General features: G+C 35.4%; 1 protein-coding gene across 4 annotated transcripts; it reads left to right on the top strand.

The window, feature by feature from the left end:
* The first annotated feature begins 1,931 nt into the window (after positions 1 to 1,931).
* Positions 1,932 to 15,988, top strand: LOC102593685 (uncharacterized). 4 transcript variants are annotated; one of them, XM_015310034.1, is made up of 12 exons: positions 1,932 to 1,999; positions 2,058 to 2,686; positions 2,932 to 3,034; positions 3,207 to 3,212; positions 9,393 to 9,510; positions 9,787 to 10,060; positions 10,134 to 10,221; positions 10,320 to 10,361; positions 10,442 to 10,490; positions 10,599 to 10,742; positions 12,859 to 12,908; positions 15,916 to 15,988. In XM_015310034.1, exons 1-10 carry the CDS (start codon positions 1,960 to 1,962, stop codon positions 10,678 to 10,680), a joined length of 1,431 nt encoding a protein of 476 aa, XP_015165520.1. In that variant the 5' UTR covers positions 1,932 to 1,959; the 3' UTR covers positions 10,681 to 10,742; positions 12,859 to 12,908; positions 15,916 to 15,988. The 4 variants fall into 4 exon arrangements, with proteins under 4 accessions (XP_015165520.1, XP_015165519.1, XP_006350376.1 ...); XM_015310033.1 differs by lacking the exon at positions 15,916 to 15,988 and having other exon boundaries at positions 12,859 to 13,195; XM_006350314.2 differs by lacking the exons at positions 3,207 to 3,212; positions 15,916 to 15,988 and having other exon boundaries at positions 2,932 to 3,040; positions 12,859 to 13,195.
* The last annotated feature ends 4,038 nt before the right edge of the window (positions 15,989 to 20,026 follow it).

The raw sequence follows: 20,026 nt of genomic DNA, 5'->3' as shown, positions 1-20,026 counted from the left end.
AATGCAAACAACTGTATACCTATGTAAAGTTAGAAAGATACTAATGCAAACAAATGTATACCAATTTATAAATGAATATGGACGAATGTATCCAATACAAATGTATACCTATGTAAAATTTGAAAGATATTAATGCAAATAAATATAAATGTATACCAATTTATTATGAATACTAACAAATGTATCCAATACAAATGTATGTCAATCTATTAGATGAATACGGATTAATGAATACCAATGCAAACAAATGTATACAAATTTGTTAAATGAATATGGATTGAGTTCAAAGGCAAAATAATTGGCAGGTAATGAACTCATAGGAATACCTTTGAAATAAGAATAATCATAATCAAAATATTATTTGCTAATTTTAAGAAAAAATATAATTCTAAATAGTATTTTGCTAGTTTTAAGTGAAAATGGTTGGAAGATACGAAACAAATATGTTTGTGGGAAGAGAGAGAAAACTTTTTTACCTTTGAAAAGTCAAAAAGTAAATACTCCTTTCGTTCCTATTTTATGTGAGATAGTTTGATTCGGCACAGAGTTTAAGAAAGAAAGAAAGATTTTTAAAATTTGTGATCCAAAATGAATGATAGAAATTTGTGTGGCTGTAAATCATTTTATTAAGGGTAAAATAGACATTTTATAGTTAAATTGTTACTTAATATAGAAATATATCATTTTTTTTGGGACTGACTAAAAAATAAAGTAAGTCACATAAATTGGGACAGATGGAGTAATGATTATCAATCCCATAAAATTAGCACATAACCCCCTTAAAAAGGAAATAAATACAGATACTAAAATATAATTTTTTTTTGGAGAATTAAATATTCTGTTATGTTTGTAATTAAAAATCTAGTTTTGTAAATAAAAAAGAATATATACATATATTGTTAATTAAGATCTTAAATACTCCCTCCGTCCCATTTTATGTGATGTAGTTTGACTGACACGGAGTTTAAGAAAGAAAGGAAGAATTTTAAAACTTGTGGTCCAAAATGAATGATAGAAATTTGTGTAGCTGTAAATTATTTCATTAAGGGTAAAACAGACATTTTATAGTAAAATTGTTACTTAATATAGAAATATGTCATTCTTTTTGGGATTGACTAAAAATGAAAGTAAGTCATATAAATTGGGACAGAGGGAGTAGTATGTTTTTGTAATTTTTTCATTGTGGAGTAATATTAACCCTATTATTTATTACTCCCTCTGTTCAACAATAGTTGTCCACTATACTATTTTGAGATGTCCAACAATACTTGTCCACTTTATGAAATTAATGGATAATTTTACACTTAGTTCCTAATTAATTTCCCTATTACATTTTTCAAGACATTGTATTTATTATATTCAAAGGGTGATATAGTAAAATTACCGTTCTATTTATAATTTCTTAAGAAGTGTGCCAAATCAATAGTGGACAACTATTGTTGGATAAAAATAATATTTCTTAAGAGAGTGCCAAGTCAATAGTAAATACTCCCTCTGTTTCTAATTACTTGTCCACTTTTGAATAGACACACCTATTAAGAAAATAATTATTGTCATAGTGAATTTACTATTTTATCCCTATTAATTATGAAGTGGATGATTTAAACAACTTAAGATTTTTAAGAAGTTCTATATTTTTCAAAATAATTGATTGATGGTATAATATATAAAAAAAATTGTTCTTTCTTAATTTGTCAAAATGGACAACTAATTAGGGATAACTAAAAACAAAAAAACAGACAAATAATTAGAGACCGAGGGAGTAACTACTATGGTTGGAATACTAGTTTTTATACATTGGAAATGATGAGAATAATGATTAAAGTGTTTGAGTTTGTGTTGCATGACTCTTCATCTTCTCCCTCTCCATTAAATTAAATTATTTTATTAATTACTTTACTACTTATAAATAAATAAATACTGTAAAAGAAACGTATCTATCCTCAGACTAGTTTGAAGATGGAAGATGGTAGTCCAACAACCTGTTCCCAACCCCAAGGTATGTATTTTAGTATGCAAATAAGTTACAAACAGCATTGTTGATTGTTGGTATGCAGATTGTGAGGAAATGCTAAGGAGAGGAAAATTGATGCCTGCTGCTGCGGCTGGTGGTTCATCTATTAACAAAAAAATGATTAAGAAAAACAGAGCTTCTTCAGAAAAAGTTGGTGCCTGGAGCAAAGAGGATGAAATCACAATCCTAAAGGGACTCATAAAGTTGAAAACTGAAAAAGGGAAAAATAGGTTTGATTATGTTCAACTTTATGAGTCCATTAAACAATCTGTTGGTCACAAATCAGCCACAGCACTTCATTTGCAAAAAAAAGTCAAGTCTCTTAGGGAGAAATACAAGAACAATTTAAAGAACAGCAGGACTCCTACCATCCCACATGAGGAAGAGTTGTTCTACTTAAGTGACAAAATTTGGGGCAAGGACGATCATCACATTATGAACCAACAACTTACAATTCCTTCTTCCAGTTTGGATATGAACCAACAATTTACAATTTCTTCTCCGGAAGAATCTGATACAACTTTTGTCGGAGACCTAGGGCTAGCGTTAACAACTATGAGCAGGAATCAGTCTAATCCACTGCAAGTAGCTCTTCAACAATTCAAGTTAGTTTCTCAAAGTTTGAGTATTAGGAAGAGTTATGCCAACCAAATACTCCAGGCCCCAAAAAAGGTAGTATATATAATCCTTTTCATTTTCTTATCAACTAATGTGATGGTTTACTAGTTTGTTTTAAAGATTTTTACGCTTCTCATGTTATTAAATTCCTCTCCTTGGCTTAAAAATTAAGTTGTGTATCTGAGTACTGTTGTTGTCTGTGCAATTTTATGATTTATATTTTGCTATGCTAAACTTCTTTGTCTTGGTACCTTCCAAGTGCGTCTATTTTTTTTTCTTACCAATAACTTTTATACAAGGAGGAACTTTCTGAACTAGAGGAACAAAAGATAGCAAGGAGCTATTTCGACACAAAGATACAACATGCACAATTGGTTTCAGATGCCTATAATGCTAGCCATGGTTTTGGTAAGCTTTCTATCTAGCTAAGAATATCTAGTTTTCATAGTGTGTAAGGGGAAGATTAATCTTATATTGATGTTGATATATACTTGTTATTGCTTGGAATGATCTGAATCTGAAGCACTTTTAGGAGTTAGATTCATTGATGATCTAACCTATAATGCTAGCCATGGTTTTGGTAAGCCTTCTATCTAGCTAAGAATATCTAGTTTTCATAGTGTGTAAGGGGAAAATTAATCTTATATTGATGTTGATATATACTTGTTATTGCTTGGAATGATCTGAATCTGAAGCACTTTTAGGAGTTAGATTCATTGATGATCAATTGGGGCTTTTATTTTCAAATTAAGTAGTGTCTTTTTGTGCATGATTCCAGTTTTAAAAATAGCCGCTGGTGCCAAATAGGGTTCTGCATAAGCATCAACAAGCTTTTCACATGTGGCGTTTCCTTTCAAGTGGTCTCTTGGGCCTTGCTCTCTTTCTGTTCACTTTATCGAGTTATAAGCAATTATTTTGTTGTTAGTGAGCTAAATTAATTAGGACTATTTCAACAAACTTCTGGCACCGAAAAAACAATAATGATATCAATCCCAATTGTTAGCCTAACTTTGCCGTCCATGATTAGTCCAAATTATATTAAGATTCGGTCCTTGTTATCCACATGCCCTAGAAGTGGTTTTGCCCTATTCACAAACTTTACGGTGCATCAAAGAATATGTGTTCAGCAGGGGCATAAAGGATAGAAAATATAGTTTCTGTAGAACTTATTTCTACAGTTTTGTAGACTTTCTAATAAATGCATAATACATAAACATACTCAAACTTAGCGTCTTAGCCTAACCTGACAAATAAACACTTAAACTTTGAGAGTGCACATCTAGACACCTCAACTTGGTCTCAACTAACAACTAAATACTCCAACTCTACTCCATTGTGTCTCGTGGACACTCAAATTTGACATGACGCATAAATATTAGAGGTGTCTAGATGATAATTTGTAAGTTAGAGTGTTCAACTGTCACACTGGAGATGAGTTGAGTTGTCTAGATGTGCCTACTCAAAGTGGGAGTGCTTACTTGCCAACTGAGGTGAAGTGTGAGTGTCAGTTAATGTATTATGCCTTTTATCTACGCTTTAACTTCAATTTTGTTAATTTATTGTGGAATGAACCTTTAGGAACTCGATCCCAACTGGATTCATTCCTTCATTTGAAAGAACCATACTAAATTAACCTTCATAGAACATATCACCAAATTCATTTTTCTGGTAATTTCATACTTATTTGCTAATGGGAAAAGAAATGAACAAGTTGTCCCCTAAATAGGGGTAACAATCCTTAGGGACTCCTAACCTTAAACATCTAGCCCTTTCTGATTTTGCGTGATCAGGTCCATCTACATGAAACTTTGCGATGTAGTTTGGCATAACTTCTTCAGTAGGGGTCACATAAGTGATGGTACTAACAATTGGATTTGGTGTCTGTCTGGCTAGCATTTCTGCTGCCAAAAGATTGTGGATCAACTAGCACACAATCACACACAAAGCTAATAGAGAAGAAAAATAACACGAGAATTTAACGAAGTTTGACTAAGCCTAATCCTCCAAATAGAAGCAGAGAGTTTTCCACTATGAAAGAGAAGAAGTGTACAACGCTAATTAATCCCCAACTACAACCCCTATATAGAGACCTCAAATAGTCCAAACCTATAAAAGAAAGGTTCTTCCAATCCTACAAGAACAATGTATTTTACTTTCCCAAATCTATTAGGACAATGAGTTTCCTAATCATACAAGGGAAAAATTCAAGGCATAATTAAGAAATATTACCCTTGGCTTGAATTCTCTTCATCAACATGAATGTCTCTTTGCCTTGCCCTGAACCCTAAAACGGGATCTACTGAGTACTGCACCAATCAAATCTAGGCAATGCGTAAACTTGTTGACCGAGACTGCCTTGGTCATCATATCCTCCAAAATATCATGTGTAGACAGCTTCTTCACATCAACAACCCCTTTGCAGCCTATTACCTTTTGTTCCTTTGGCAATGAACCAAGCTTCCATGCTTGATGAAGAGAATAATACCAACCCACTAATCAACTTCAGAACTAAAAATAACTTCTTTAATGCTATTAGGCTCAAACACATCAATTGTCTCTGCAACTGACAAGGCAAATTTTACAAGATTTGCATATCCAAGAAGATTCCCATCAAACTACATTTGCACACCTTTTTGGTCGGTTGATCACTCTCTTCTCTTCTCTTCGCCTGTTGTAATGCTATATGATTGTTGTTGCATAGGTGAATCGACATTATCTTGATTAAGGTTTTTCACCTCCTTCACTTCTGAACTACTGGGCGGTCACTGATCTGTTTTTGGTATTGCCTTCTCTCTCTGACAGTCCAGTGAGGCAGATTCATTGAATGTCATATCCCTACTAATAATTAACACTGCAGCCTTCTAATCTGCGCACTACAACTTGTAACCTTTCACTCCAGTTGCATACCCTAGAAATATGCACGTCTTTGCCCTCGGCTTAAGTTTGCCATCCTTCACATGAGCATAAGTAGGACAATCAAATATCCTCAAATTTGAATAATCAGCAGGCAAATTGGATCATATATCAAAAAGGGTTTTGAATTCAATATCTATGGATGGAGATCTGTTGATTGAATGACAAGCTTTATTGACTGCTTCAGCCAAAAAAACCTTGCTAACATATGAGTGTGAAATCATGCTTCATGCCTTGTCACTAAGTGTTATGTTCATACGTTCTGCAACATCATTTTTTTGTTGTGTTCCATCACAAAATTGGTGTCTCACTATGCCCTCTCTGCTGCATCAATCATTGATGAGTTGCAAATTTAAACCTATTGTCTGTCTGAAGACACTTGACTTTTCTTTCAGTCTTCATCCAGTGTTGTCAAAAGCAAAAAGAACAAAAAAAGCTTTATGTTTATTGTTGCTTTAAGTGCAAAATGCAAATAAAGTGTGGAATTTAAAGAAATAAGACATTAAGGGAGAGAAAAAAAACAAATTTGTATATAAGTAATCGTCAATCAAAGTCATAATATTTGGCAATACTCTTGGAGGGAACTCTGTTTGGAGCCCACAAGTCTCAATGTATATAATCTAAATTTGTTTTTGGTCTTGTGTTCTGCCTTCTTGTTCAACTTCACCATTGTTTGTTTACCAAAACACAATTGTTTGCTTACCAAAACACACAATGTAACAAAAATTCAAAACTTGATTTTTGTATTCATCCAACAAATTCTGCTTGCTCAACAAAGACAATCCTTTGTCACTTATATGACCAAATCGCAAGTGTCACAATTGAGACTGATTCTGATCACTCTTTTCAGAAGGTACAATTGCTTTTGTATCAACTACTCTAGCTTGAAGATAATATAATATAGGATGCAACTTACCCTTCATAAGTACCATGGGCCCTTTACACACTTTAAGTGTCCCATTACTTGAGTGAAACTTATACCCTCGATCATCCGAAGAAAGAGAAAACAATTTTTTCTTCATTCGAGGAACACACCAAACTCATTATTTTTAATAATTCCATTAATGCACAATGACCTACACCTTTATGAGAAGATTTAATATGAAAAATTCATTATCCTCGGTTCTTGTTTTAGGTCCCAGAACCCTAGTTATGGAGTTTAGTTATTCATAACTTTATGCAAAGAATAGGAGAACTGTCTAACTAAATAACACTAAGATAAAGAGAAACATTATGAACCTTGAATTAAAACTCAGTTCTTGCAATTTTAGAGTACATCATTAGTGATCTTACAATAATTCCATTCACAATTCTAGGAAAAATGATGAAAGAATTGCAAGATTCTACAAGATAATGCTAGTAATAACTCTCCAAAAATAGTTGATGTTAATTCCTAATGATATCATGATAATCAAAACCCTAGAAAAGATCTATTTATAGACCATGTGAGAAATACATGAGAAAAATATTATTGAATTGTGCTTTATCAAAAAAATATTATTGAATTGTGTATCTACATTATTACACAGAGACTCTATTTATAGAAACTACAATATAATCATTTACCAAGTAGGATACTATTTACTATTCCTATTCCTATTACTACTCCTATTCATATTCCTATTCCTATTTCTATTCCCATTCTAAGTAGGATTGTATATACCTATTCCTATTCTAACACTCCCCCTCAAGCTAGTGCATACAAGTCATATGTACCTAGCTTGTTACAAATGGAATTAATACGAGGACCCATGAGGGGCTTGGTGAGATATCTGCAAGTTGATCACTTGACTTCACAAAATTAATAGCCAATCTCAATGGCTTAGTCTTCTCATGAAATGTTGGATTTAATGCATAATGCTAGTTAATCTCAATGTACCTGGTCTTCTCATGAAATATTGAATTTGATACATAATGTCGATAAAACACAGAGTGATAAAATTATAATGTTGCACTTCCCAAATCAAGCTTGAGAAGACAAGATTGTTTCAGACCATAGAGTGACTACACAATCGACATACAAGGCTACTGGATTCCTCCTAAACAACAAAATTAGGTGCTTGCTCCATATAGACTTCTTCCTCGAGATCACCGTGGAAAAAAACATTCTTAATGTCCAACTGATTAAAAGATCAGTGACGAATGATAACCATAGAAAGGTTCTTCCAATCCTACAAGGACAATGTATTTTTTCCCCCAAATCTATCAGGACAATGGGTTTCGTAAACCAATAGAGATTATAGTTTTTCTTAATATACAAGAGAAAAATTCAAGATATAATTAGCAACCTACTTAATTGGACTTCTTTGTCTTCAAATGGAAGGAAATGGGCCAACGTAATGATGATCCTATGCCATTGTAATCTCCATGTCGAAGAGCCAAAAAAGTTATATTTCAAGTACTTTTAGTAATAGTAGTCTCATCACAAAACAAACAACAAACCTGTAGCAGGGTAAGTTGATCCAATATAGGTGATATAAGCTAACATGAACTCGTTTTCTTCAGTATAATATGTGGGAAGATTTATATGCGATGAACAACTCCACGAGTCTTGTCTTAAAAATAATTGTGCAACAACTATGTTTAATAACAAGCTAGTTATCTATGAAAATTCTTTATTACCACTTAATTTATACCTTCATAATAACATTTTATTTGAGCTACCAAGATTTGTGATAAGGAGAATGTTCAAAGATTCTTTGTTTTTATCTCCGTGAGGTCAACTATAAGATAGACCATTCAAGAAAGTTCTTTAGCTACTAGAAAAGTGTAGTGTGCTTCGTTGCACCTGAAATATCTGCGAGTAGGTCTATATTGTCTTCTCCGTGTGTCCTGTAGGCAGGGGTGAATCTAGTAAAATGGGAGTGGGTGCCATGTTACGCGCACACCTCGGTTGGAATTGTGTGTGTGTGTGTATATATATATATATATATATTCTGTCCACAGGGAATGAGAACGAGCCCAGCCTGCTACACTTCTATAGAACTATTTTGTGTTTTACATTGAATAAGCTTACAGCTTTACGAGAGATTAGTCCTCTTTTTTTCTTTTTCTATTTTGCTTTTTATTTTCTTTCTTTTTCTTTATTTGTTGTTGAATCTTTATTCCATATGAGTTCCCTTTTTTTTTTGTATATTACTAATTCTTTCTTCTGTTTTTTAAGTTCATAGAGTTTATTAAGTTTTTGCTTTGAGCATCTAAATATGCATTTATAGTAACTTTTAGTTCTAGATGTCCATCCTTGTAATGTTATAAATACATAATATAATTTTGTTGATATTTGTAATATTATTGAATTTCTATGCTTTGTCCAAAATTATCACAACTATCAATTTTTTTTGTTCGATCGACTTGCCTATATAAATAAAAAAGACAGATAATCCGAACCAAAGCTCTAAATAGATCAAATCAAAAAACAGTGTGACACCCAAAATTTCAAAATCCTGGATCCGCCTCTGCATATAGGTTCATGAGTTCAAGCTGTGGAAGCAACCACTAATGCTTGCATTTTGTTAGGCTGTCCACCTCACTCCCCTTGTGGTGTAGACCTTCCCCGGACCCTGCTAACGTGTGATGTTTTGTGCACCGGACTGCTATTTATGTTGATATTTCTTGTTCACCATTTAAAGAAATGTATGCATATGTGCCGTTCCCTGAATACTTAGGTGTGGAGAGTTTTAATTCTATGATTTGAGTTATATGACATGGAGTATCCGCATGGTAAAAACAAATGTTACTTTGGAAGATTGACAATATTAGTAATCCACATCGTACTGTCATCTTAGACCTTTTAAGCCTAACTTACATGGTGGGAGATTGAAAGGTTAATCTTACGTCGTATCCTCAGGAGGCTCTCTTATAAATATAGTATCTGATTGCGTACTCAAGGAAGATACACGAAAGGCTATGAACGAGGGGAACTGTCGAACGGCTACAATTGGATGTTGGAAACCAATCACTGGAAAGTAAGCTTTTTTATTATTTCCTTTTGTTTCCCTTTCAAGTTTTACTTTTCGACAGTATTACATGACTTGCAAGATGTACTAGGATAAGTCAGTTTAAGGCAAGTCTGCCGGTAGGAATTTTTCATGCATATTATGTTTTTTTTCATTAGTGTACTACGATCTTTGCATTAATATTTTATCTTCTTCTGTTTACTGCTGAATTTATGGATGACTTTTGGTAGTTTTTACATTAAGTTTCTCGTGTAACTGGTTTCCCCTTGCGCTATGAATATGCAGATCTTCAAGTACAAGTCCCAAATCAGTAAGTGAAAGGTGTCATTTGCAGGAGAGAAAGAAAAAAAAGAAAAGGAAGATCGAAAACCAAGAAAAGCATCGTGACTCAAGTATACAATCTCAGTTGGAGATGGAAAATCGGAGCGCAGTTGCTAATGCTAAGGATATCAATGAGAGTGCCACATCATCACAGATGCATACATTACCGGATGGACTAACTGTTGAGGTGATGGTGAAGGGAAAAGTGGATGGGAAAGTAGCTTCTCCAGGAAAACAGGTGATTCTAATTGAAAATTCAAATAGAGATGGTGCAAACGTCATGCTGCTGAATGATCCTTTCTTTTGTCCAGATCAAAATTCATTTCATTGCCAAATTAAGAGATACAGGATGCACTGTTGGCTCAACCATTGGTGCAACTCCTCATCAATTTTGTCTAGGTCTCTCTCTCTCTACTCTTGCACACAATCACTGCTCTGCTCCACCATTAACTTAACTGATTATCCCTTTATATTCTTATTTTGATGTCATTGATCAGGTTACGAAAAAGTGTTAAAGGGATTGAACATTGGCATTGAAGGTAATCATTTTCGTGGACTGAAACTATTTTCTTTATATCTCAAGCATTCTATTATGGGTGGCTAAGCTATAACCTTATAGGCATGCATGTTGGTGAAAAGAGAAGACTCACTATTCCACCATCTTTGGGGTATATACAAATCATTGCTGAAATGCTCTTTTTTAAAACTTGTTTGTTGTGATTCCATCATTCCAACACTTAAACATTTCTCTGCTCTCGTGCCTTTTGTCGGTGCAGCCCTGGGAGCAAGGCTAAGCCTCCAATAATGCCAGACTCATGGCTTCTGTATGAAGTTGAATTGGTTGATATATGTGAATGAAGATAATATGTTGAAGTTACTCCATTCAACAGCGAAAGGAATTTTGCCAACCCCTTGCTGAGGTAATTCCCTGAAGAGCTGTCTTATAATTAGCTGATAACTGCATTTTAGATGTTCTCAGTTCTGGTGATGATATATATATATATATATATATACATATATTAGCTTTTTGATAACATTAAGGTTTTTGATTGCTCACTTTGCATATTCAACTTAGAGACCTACACTGAGAGATGATGTACTTGTCAGTGACTGCTGATGATTGAATTAGGGTAGGGTGGTTAACATGACCTACCCCACACTTAGACTCTTGCTCGTCCTTGAGCAATTATTAAAACTCATTTCAATAATTCAAGCTTCGGAACACCCCACCACTTTGGTTGATACAAATAATTAGGCTATCTAGCAACTTCATCATATCAAACAACAAACATCTAATCTCCTAACCTCAAAAACAGATTCTAACTCATCAAAATTAAGCTTGATTACCGACTTTGTCAAAGAAAGTAAATAACATTACCTATCTATAATAAACAAGTACCCTTAAGAAGAAATAATCCAAACACTCAAATCAAAGAATGAATGTAATAAGGACTTAGCATCGAAGCACAATTCTCACTTAGAGACAGACTCTAAATCATCAAATGTAAGCTTGCTCACCAACGATGTCAAAGAAAGTAAATGACATCGCCTATATATTATGAAACAAGTATCCTCACAAGAAGTAATAGTCCATACATTCAAATCAAAGAATGAATGTAAAAAGGACTTAGCATCAAAGCACAACCCTCTTGCTCACAAAAAAAATCATATATATGCACAAAGAACCATTGACTTGTCCATTATGTACATCCCCACTAGTTAAGCATGATGAATAGAATCAAAAAGGACTTTAACGGGTTGTATTTTTGGCTAAGGGATGAGTAGGCCAACTATGATATTGACTTACACTTCCCTAAGCACGTTAAACTTTCTACACTTCATTACCCATTATTCTTTTCTTGAACTTATTAGCTCTCTTCATCAATTATTTCACTAGTAATTCTCATCATATCAAGGACGTTTCAATCTTCCTTCTTTTTCATTTTTTTTCTCTTCATCACTTTGTAGCTATCATTGATCACCTTTTTCACTCGACCATCCCTTCCTTCACATTTAACAATTATATCATAGTCTAAGCTACAATGCTCAAGAAAGTAAGGTGCAAAAACTAGAATAAAACAAATTGAATCAAGGTAAAAATGCAACTAACAAATTAAAGGCTACATGCTTAAAGGGCTAACTAGTGGTAACAATATCTTAATAGACTAACTTCACAAGACATATCAAAGAAAACTTATTATCATCTTCTAAACAGAGCAACACTTTTCATTTCTCTTAAATAACATACTAAGAAGTTTTAGACTAAGATACAAAACCATAGAATATATGCAAGAAATCCTCCCCTCTCATGGAACATGTCTTAATCAAGTTGGATCAATTCTACTTTTAAAAAATCAAGGTTATCACGAACTACAAAATAAGGATAAGCTATATATAGAGTCACTATCATGAGCCGAGGTGTCAGAATGTCTGCTATTTTATTAACACTCCAGCAGCCAAGGTGTCAAAAAGTCCGCTATTTTATTTACACTCCAACACTCACAAGGAAAGTAATATTCAAGCTCAAGTCTAAGTTACTAGTGTAGCTTTAGTCCAAACCTTGTTAAAAATTCATTAAATATGTAAAAGTTATTTAGATTAGAATGGAACTTGAAAGAACTCATAAGTTTAAAATTTTGGCTCCACCTGGGATGTGCAGTGTAGATTATGTGTTTAGGCCAATAAAATATTTCCTTCTCATCTCCCATTCGTGAATTTTCCTTTCCATTTTATCTGAACTCTTGTAATCGTTGTCCTAACAAACTTGAAAATAGTACGGGCTTTCAATCGTCAAACTATTTTTCGATAGAATTCCAACTTGGAATTTGCTGCAGAGCAGATGTATCTTGCTGCAACTTTTTATTACTCTGTTTTTCCTTAAATAATTGTTGATGATGTTCATTATTTACATTGATGAAGTTATTCAATACGACAATTTCCCCCATGCTCCATAGTTTTTGTCCTTGTGTTATTCGTTTTATGTCAATTCATCTAAAATTATAAATTTGACAATATTATTCTTTTATTCATGTACAGGGTGATAGTTGAAGAACGATGTTGGCCAACTATATGTTTTTGCTATTGATGTATGGAAGTTGGTCACTAAAGCCATCTGCGATGTTCTTTTGGGGTTATCTAAAAACCGTTGATTTGTTGTTGACTGCTAGACATACTATTGGTAGCTTGATGTTTTTAAGCACTAGGCATTATATGGCTAACTAAGTTAAGGTTTTAGTTTTTCTTTTTTTGATTAAGGAAGCTGTGTATTCACAATAGGGTCATCATCAAATACACACCAAGTATACAGAGAAACATGTTCCACAAGTTTGTAGCTACTTAGCAATGGAGGAAAAGATGTCCATTAACTTCTCCATCTTGATCACACGTGAAGCACCTTGAACATATTTCTCTTCCTTTTTATGAAGCACTTCATGAGTCAAAAATGCCCTTCTGCACCAACCAAGCAAAACATGAAATCTTTAAAAGTATTTTTATCTTCCAAATTAATTTCCATGGCCAAAATCTAATTTTGTGATGGTATAATGGTAAGAAATCAACAATGCGGACTTGTTCATTGTAGTAGGTTAGAACAAATGGGTGGATGATTCTTTAAAATCTACTAAAAGAGTTTGTAGTATCAAATGTAACAATTAAACTAAACTTTGGAAATTCAAGTAATTAACAAGTAATCTAGGGGTGTAGGGATTGGAAATTGATGTCACGTAAGGGTAATTGTGTTGCTCAATAGTGCTAAACATTCATGGATATGTTGGGTCATCTTCAATGACACTAATCTTCTTTTAATCTCATAGTATTAATTCATAGAATCTCCTTTTGATCTCATCTATATGCATGCTAAACATCCTATTACCTTACGATATAATAGATTTGAACTATAATCCCTCTTTCAAGCAAACTATAGACATCAAACCTAAATTGCATGTATCAAACTAATTACTGTAACACCCCGGAAACTAGTAGGTTAAACTAGAGCTAAACGTGAGGGTTAACGTCAAGGAAGAAGGGCTAGAGCCAAGGAAAATTGGCAAGGGCCCAAGAGTTGGCCAAGGCACTGCCTCTACCTCCACGACCCGTGGTGGGCTAGGCAGTAGCCTCCCCAAAATCTGCCCAAAAGTTGCTCCTTTTCACGAGCCACTGCACAGCTCGTGGTGAAGACCATGGCTCGTGGGAAGGCTCGTGGAAGGGAGTTGGTGGTGTGAGGGTTGAGAGAAGTGGCTTAGCCACTGCCTTAAGGCCCACGAGAGGGACCATGACTTGTGGCTAGCACCACGGCTCTTGGAGCCCCTCGTGAAGATGCCTTGGGCTTGTGGGCTAAAGGCACATGTTGCCTAGCCACTGTCTCAAGTCCACGAAGGGGACCACGACCACGGCTCGTGGAGCTCCACGTGGTGCCTAGGCAGCCCACTTAAAGTGGAAGTTATTTTGGGAAGTTCCTTTTAAGTTAGTATTAAGTGAGGTCGTTTTGCCTTACTTTTATATACATATATAAGTCTTTTAAGTCAAAATACACCCATTCACCTCATTATTTCCCAAAACCCAAATCAAATCCCAAGGAATGTTCACCTTCTCCAAATATTCTCTCTAGAACTTCAAGGAAGAAGAAGAAGGAAGTTGGAGCTAGGGTTCAAGGAACAAGGGTTTCTACGTCAAATTCATTGGATTTCATTGTTAAGGTATGGTAGCTCTTCATCCATGGAGTCCCTTCAAAACCCCAATTTCAAAACTAGAAATTCCCAAATGTTAGGGTTTGATTCCAAAGTCATGGGTTCCTTTGAAAATCGTTTCTAATGATTGAATTATGATATATTATGTATGAATTGATGATTTCCTATGATTTTTATCTTGTATTCCCAAGAACCCATGAAACCCCCAATTTCTCAATTATGATCTTTTGATGTGGGTTTGTTGATGATAGAAGTATGCTATGAAATTATGCATGTAGTAATTAGGTTACTTGAATTATGATTATATCCATGTCTAATGTAGTGAATTCTAGATGTGTTGATTGAATGGGATCTTAGATCTATGAAGGGTAAGATATGGGAATTTTACATGATTATGAGATTTATGTATATTCTTTAAGAACACTTTGAGAGTAAATTTTCTATGATTATGATGTAATTGTGGTGTTGTTGAAAGGATATTCTCACATACACACTTATGCATGACTATGAATGAAGTGTCCATGATTATGATAATGTTGTTATGTAAATTGAAAGACTATTCTCATGAACACATAATGAACATGATGTGAAAGGTTTTCTCACAATATGATGATTCTAAGGCTGAAAGGCTTTCTCACCTATTTGAATCTATATGTAGACATGGACGGTGAAAGGTTATTCTCACGCATGATCTAAGAGCTATCCTAATGAACTAAGTTGGGTTGATTGTCAAAATACATCTCTCCATGAAACAAGTTATGGCTTAATAAGTACTCCGTGGGATTAATGCTTAGCACCGAGTGGATATTGAATATGAGATGGAAGCTCTTCCGTCAGAAAGGTCGGGTTTCTAGAAGCAATCTCATGAGATAGAAGCTCTTCCGTCAGAAAGGTCGGGTTTCTAGTAACAATCTCCTTATCCCATAAACTATGTGCCCCTGTAGGATATTTAGCTAGTGGATCCACCTAAGCTAACAAACCATGGTTCTACCTTAGGCAAGTAGAACAACCCTTTTCGGTATGGGTAACACTGGGTGATCATGTTATAGCTCACATGGTCTCATGTCGGTTAAGGCTTATTCCCACAACAATAAGAACAATAATATGAATGATGGCCTTAAGAGTTTTACTTAGCATGGGTGAGATTTATGGGGTCTTATTCATGCATTGCACAAGTATACTTTAAGGTTATTTATGAAGTGTTTCTCTTATGTTAAGATGATCTATGTATTGACTATGTTTATGACTTATGCTCTCTAAACTCTCAAATCATGTTTAAACTTAGTAAATTGCATACTTTCAAATGAAATGTCCCTTTTAGAATGTTTTCAATGTTTTTATGCATGGCTATCATACTTAGTGCATTTTTGTACTAACGCCTACTTTTCCTACATTTTCCCAAGTGTAGGGTTCGGTTCTGAAGGCGGTCATCGTAGTGGCTACGCTTGGATTTACTCATTTCTCCTAGCTTGTTGGTGAGTCCTCATGGTTCGAGGATGGATGTTTTCACTTGTAGTTTCTTTTCTTGTGTTTCCTTTTTGGACTATGTTGTATGGGCTGTGCCCCTTTCCTATTCGAATATTGTAATAGATGGCTATGTTGAGACTTAGAGTTTAGACTTCCGCTTTTGCTTTAAATGAAAATTTTAGACTTGGACTTGAAATGCATTTTTACTCTTATTGTTCTATTTCTTATGTTATGATATGCTAAGTGGCTTGTATGGAGTCCTTCGGGAATCTATACGCCATGTTACATCTAGGGAGTACCCCTGGGTCGTGACAAACTTGGTAATCAGAGCACAAGGTTTAGAATGATTCTAGGATTATGTCTCATATGCCACGTCTAGTAGGGTCTTGTTCATGAGTGTGAAGCACGCCACATTTATGAATGAGAAGCTACACGATGCTTAGGAAATTCCATTTCTTTCATTACTTTTAAGTCGTGCAATAAAGTTTAACTCTATAAGGTCCTTCTCCTAATCCTTATCCGGTGGTCTACATGACATGATTACTCAAGGAGCTCTCACTGGTGGATTACTCAAAATTCACAACATGACCAACTCGACGACATTAGTCGGGCTCGCCGAACATGATCAGTGGATCGCCGCTTGTTCTTTAGCTCGCCTTTCATTTTCTTCAGCCTTCATGTGATGAACCTTAGTTGGTGATCTCGTTTGAGTCAGCCTTTCACATTCGACAGATTGTCGATTACCACCTTGTTTGCCTTTTCAGCCTTAATTTTTCTTCCAAGTCCTGTCACCTTCGACGATGGTCATCCTGTTAGTCCTTCATATTCGGCGAGTCACCGTTTCACCTCAAGTTTTCCTACTTGCCTCAATTAAATGGAATTCTGAGCACTGCCACATTGAATGAGGTTGTGCCAGTTGGGTGATCCGCCCTTTTGGTTAGACGACTTTCATTGTGGAGTTTACACTTCTTTCAATATTTTTGGCCTTTCTTACAACTATAATCCTTGTCTTATCCCTTACCTTTCATAGCGGCAAATCATCAAAATAGGACATAATTAGGCATTGAGGACACTAATTTTTTGAACTAAAAGGCAAAAAATGAGTGTATATCTACCATTCATCAATAATGCAGAGTCTGAAGAACATAAAACATGTTCTGACGCTGACAACTGGCACCAAATGGAGCATCCAGTTTGTCACACCTCGAGGCTACCCCCTTGACGTAAACACGGGACCTAGGATCACGAGTGACCCCAAGCTAAACCTGAAGCTGACATATCATAAGCATACTGAAAGATAACTAAATAAAGATACTATGCGGAAGCTTAAAACAGTGATAACTAAAAGTGGGGAATACCCAAAACTGATCTAAATATATAATATACTATGAGTTTAGTGATACTGAACAATCACTCAAAAACTAAAGCTGAATCTAATACTATGTCTGAAAAAGCCTATACTAACTAAAGTTGTTGGGACATGCCCTCAGCTAACTCTAGCAAAACTGAAACTGAAATGAAATGACTAAATCTGAAGAAAATATGTCTATTGTCCTCGAAGTATGAGGACTCACCAGTGAAGATCGGGAACCGATCTATGCGTGATCTGGATACTGAACACCTGAACCTACATAATGAAAGGATGTGGCGCAGAGTATGCGTCTGTACTTGGAATGTACTGAGTATGCAGGATATAGATAATAGCTGAACAAACATAATTGAGCAATGACATAACCTGAACAGAAACATTGATACTGATATATAACTGAAAATTGAGCTAAATGCAATGACCAAGTACTAAACATGAATTTAACATGTTGAGACTGAATAGATAATCTGAATTGAATGTAAATGCTAGAATATACTGAAGATTGAACTAAATGCAATGACCAAGTACTAATTCTGAACATGACATACTGAGACTGAATGCTGAAATATAACTGAAAACCTGGTCAAATGCACTAAGAGTCTGACTGTGGGAGCTACTATTAACCGACTACTAAAAATGAACTAAATTGAATGTACTGACCAAGTACATAACATGCTGAAACTGAATACTAAAATATATCTGAAAACCTGGTCAAATGAACTAGAGTCCAACTGTGGGAGCTACTATTAACCGATATAAAACTACGTGAGCTAACGTGGAGTCCGATGTATATGTCCCATTGAGAGGACCCAATATACCTTGCCAGGGGTATAAAGGCATGAATGGCGTGATCACTAAAGCTGATGCCCAATAGAGGGGACTGTAAATCTACGGGGCACGTATTTCTGGGACTATGAGGGTATGCTGAACCCTAGTCCAACTCGATCTAACCCTACTCCCAACTGGAATGTGTATGACACAACAAAACTGAAATACTAGATAGCTCAATATTCTGACATGCAAAATCTGAGAATGTAACATTTAAATACTGGCAATGAAACATTCTTAACTGGAGCATGTATATCTACTTAAACTGACCTAGCAAGTGTAATTCATTAACTAAAAGAATCTACACAACTAGGGTTATGAAATTCATGCAAAGAACTAAGCAACGTTCTCACGAAAACATGATAATCTGATTAAGAATACTATAACAGCTAATTCACAACAATTCTGCAAGGTTGTAGAAACCCTAGGTCTAAACATGATATAGAGAATCAAGAATCTAACTGAATTCTAGGGACCTAGTGGAAGAAAAGAATCCACTAATGAAATTGCACATACCTAGTGACAAAATTTACGGAAATCCTTCGATTTCGGGGTTGAAACTTTGAAGAACAGTGATGCTTGTTATTGGGAGTTTTGGTTGACTTTTCCTCTTCTTTTTGCTCCAAGTTTGGATGATTTTAGGTGAATGAGGGTTCTGGGTAAGTCTGACTAAGTTATTAGGCTTAGACTGAGTAAAATGACGTAGTTTAGGCATAAAACGATGAAGTTTAAGTGCCCAACGCATGGGAAAAATACCTAAATGACCCTAACTTAAAAGCTGACGAAGGTCACCCACGGAGGGACCTACTGGCCGTAGGTCGACCTACCAACCGTAGGTGGGATCGTCGGTCAAGTCTTCCTGACAGGGCTTCACTAAAACGAGCATAACTTATTACTCGGAGATGGGATTTTAGCAAACTCAGTGGCGTTGGAAAGATGATTCAATTATCTATCATTTGGTAAGTCATGGTCCACCTAATTCCTTTTGTGCTAAGAGTGATGACCATTTGAAGTTGTCCCAATAATAATTTCCCTCTAACTGGCTGCTGACCCTCACTTACGATCAGACCTACGCTCCGTAGGTCCAACCACGGACCATACTAGTCGATCGTGGGTGGGATCAGAGACTATAAAGATTTGGGCCTTAACGACAGAACCCCACCTACGGTTTGTGGTCCCACCTACGGTCCGTGGGTGGTTCCGTCGGTACAGGCACAAATTTTCTGAAAACTAGGATTTTATTCATTTTGAGATCCGAGTTGTTACACTATTGAGTCGGGAGACCTGAAGAAGCACTAGGCTGAGTTTGACGATGACCATCTCTACCCTTACTAGTAGTCGAAGGGAAATCCACCATTCTATGTCTAGCCTTACACAACCAAAACATGCACTAGAAATGGCTAAGCAATCTTGTCACGCCCCGAGCTACCCCCGAGACGCGGACACGGGACCTAGGACCACAACTGATCCCAAGCTAACCCCGCTGGCATGATCATGAGCATACTAAAGATAATAAACTGATGCGGAAGCTAAATCATAAATAAAATGAAAATATGGGGAATACCCATATAATATAACTGAGATAAATGATAACTCATGAGTTTAATACAAATAAAATATTAACTCAATACTAAGCTGAATCTAATTATGTCTGAAATAAGCCTCTAAAGTGACTAGAAAAGTTGGGACATATCCCAACTAGATCTAGCAAAACTGAAACTAAAGACTAAAAATGATAAAGATAAACATGTCACTAGTCCTCGAAGAATGAGGACTCACCACTGATGCTGCTGAACTGAAGATCGGAAATCGATCTAAGCGTGATCTGGATGCTGAGAACATGAACCTACATCAC

Source organism: Solanum tuberosum, unplaced genomic scaffold (assembly GCF_000226075.1).
Source record: "Solanum tuberosum cultivar DM 1-3 516 R44 unplaced genomic scaffold, SolTub_3.0 scf00120, whole genome shotgun sequence".
NCBI classification, from domain to species: Eukaryota; Viridiplantae; Streptophyta; class Magnoliopsida; order Solanales; family Solanaceae; genus Solanum; species Solanum tuberosum.
This window is presented reverse-complemented; position numbering and strand designations above follow the sequence as displayed.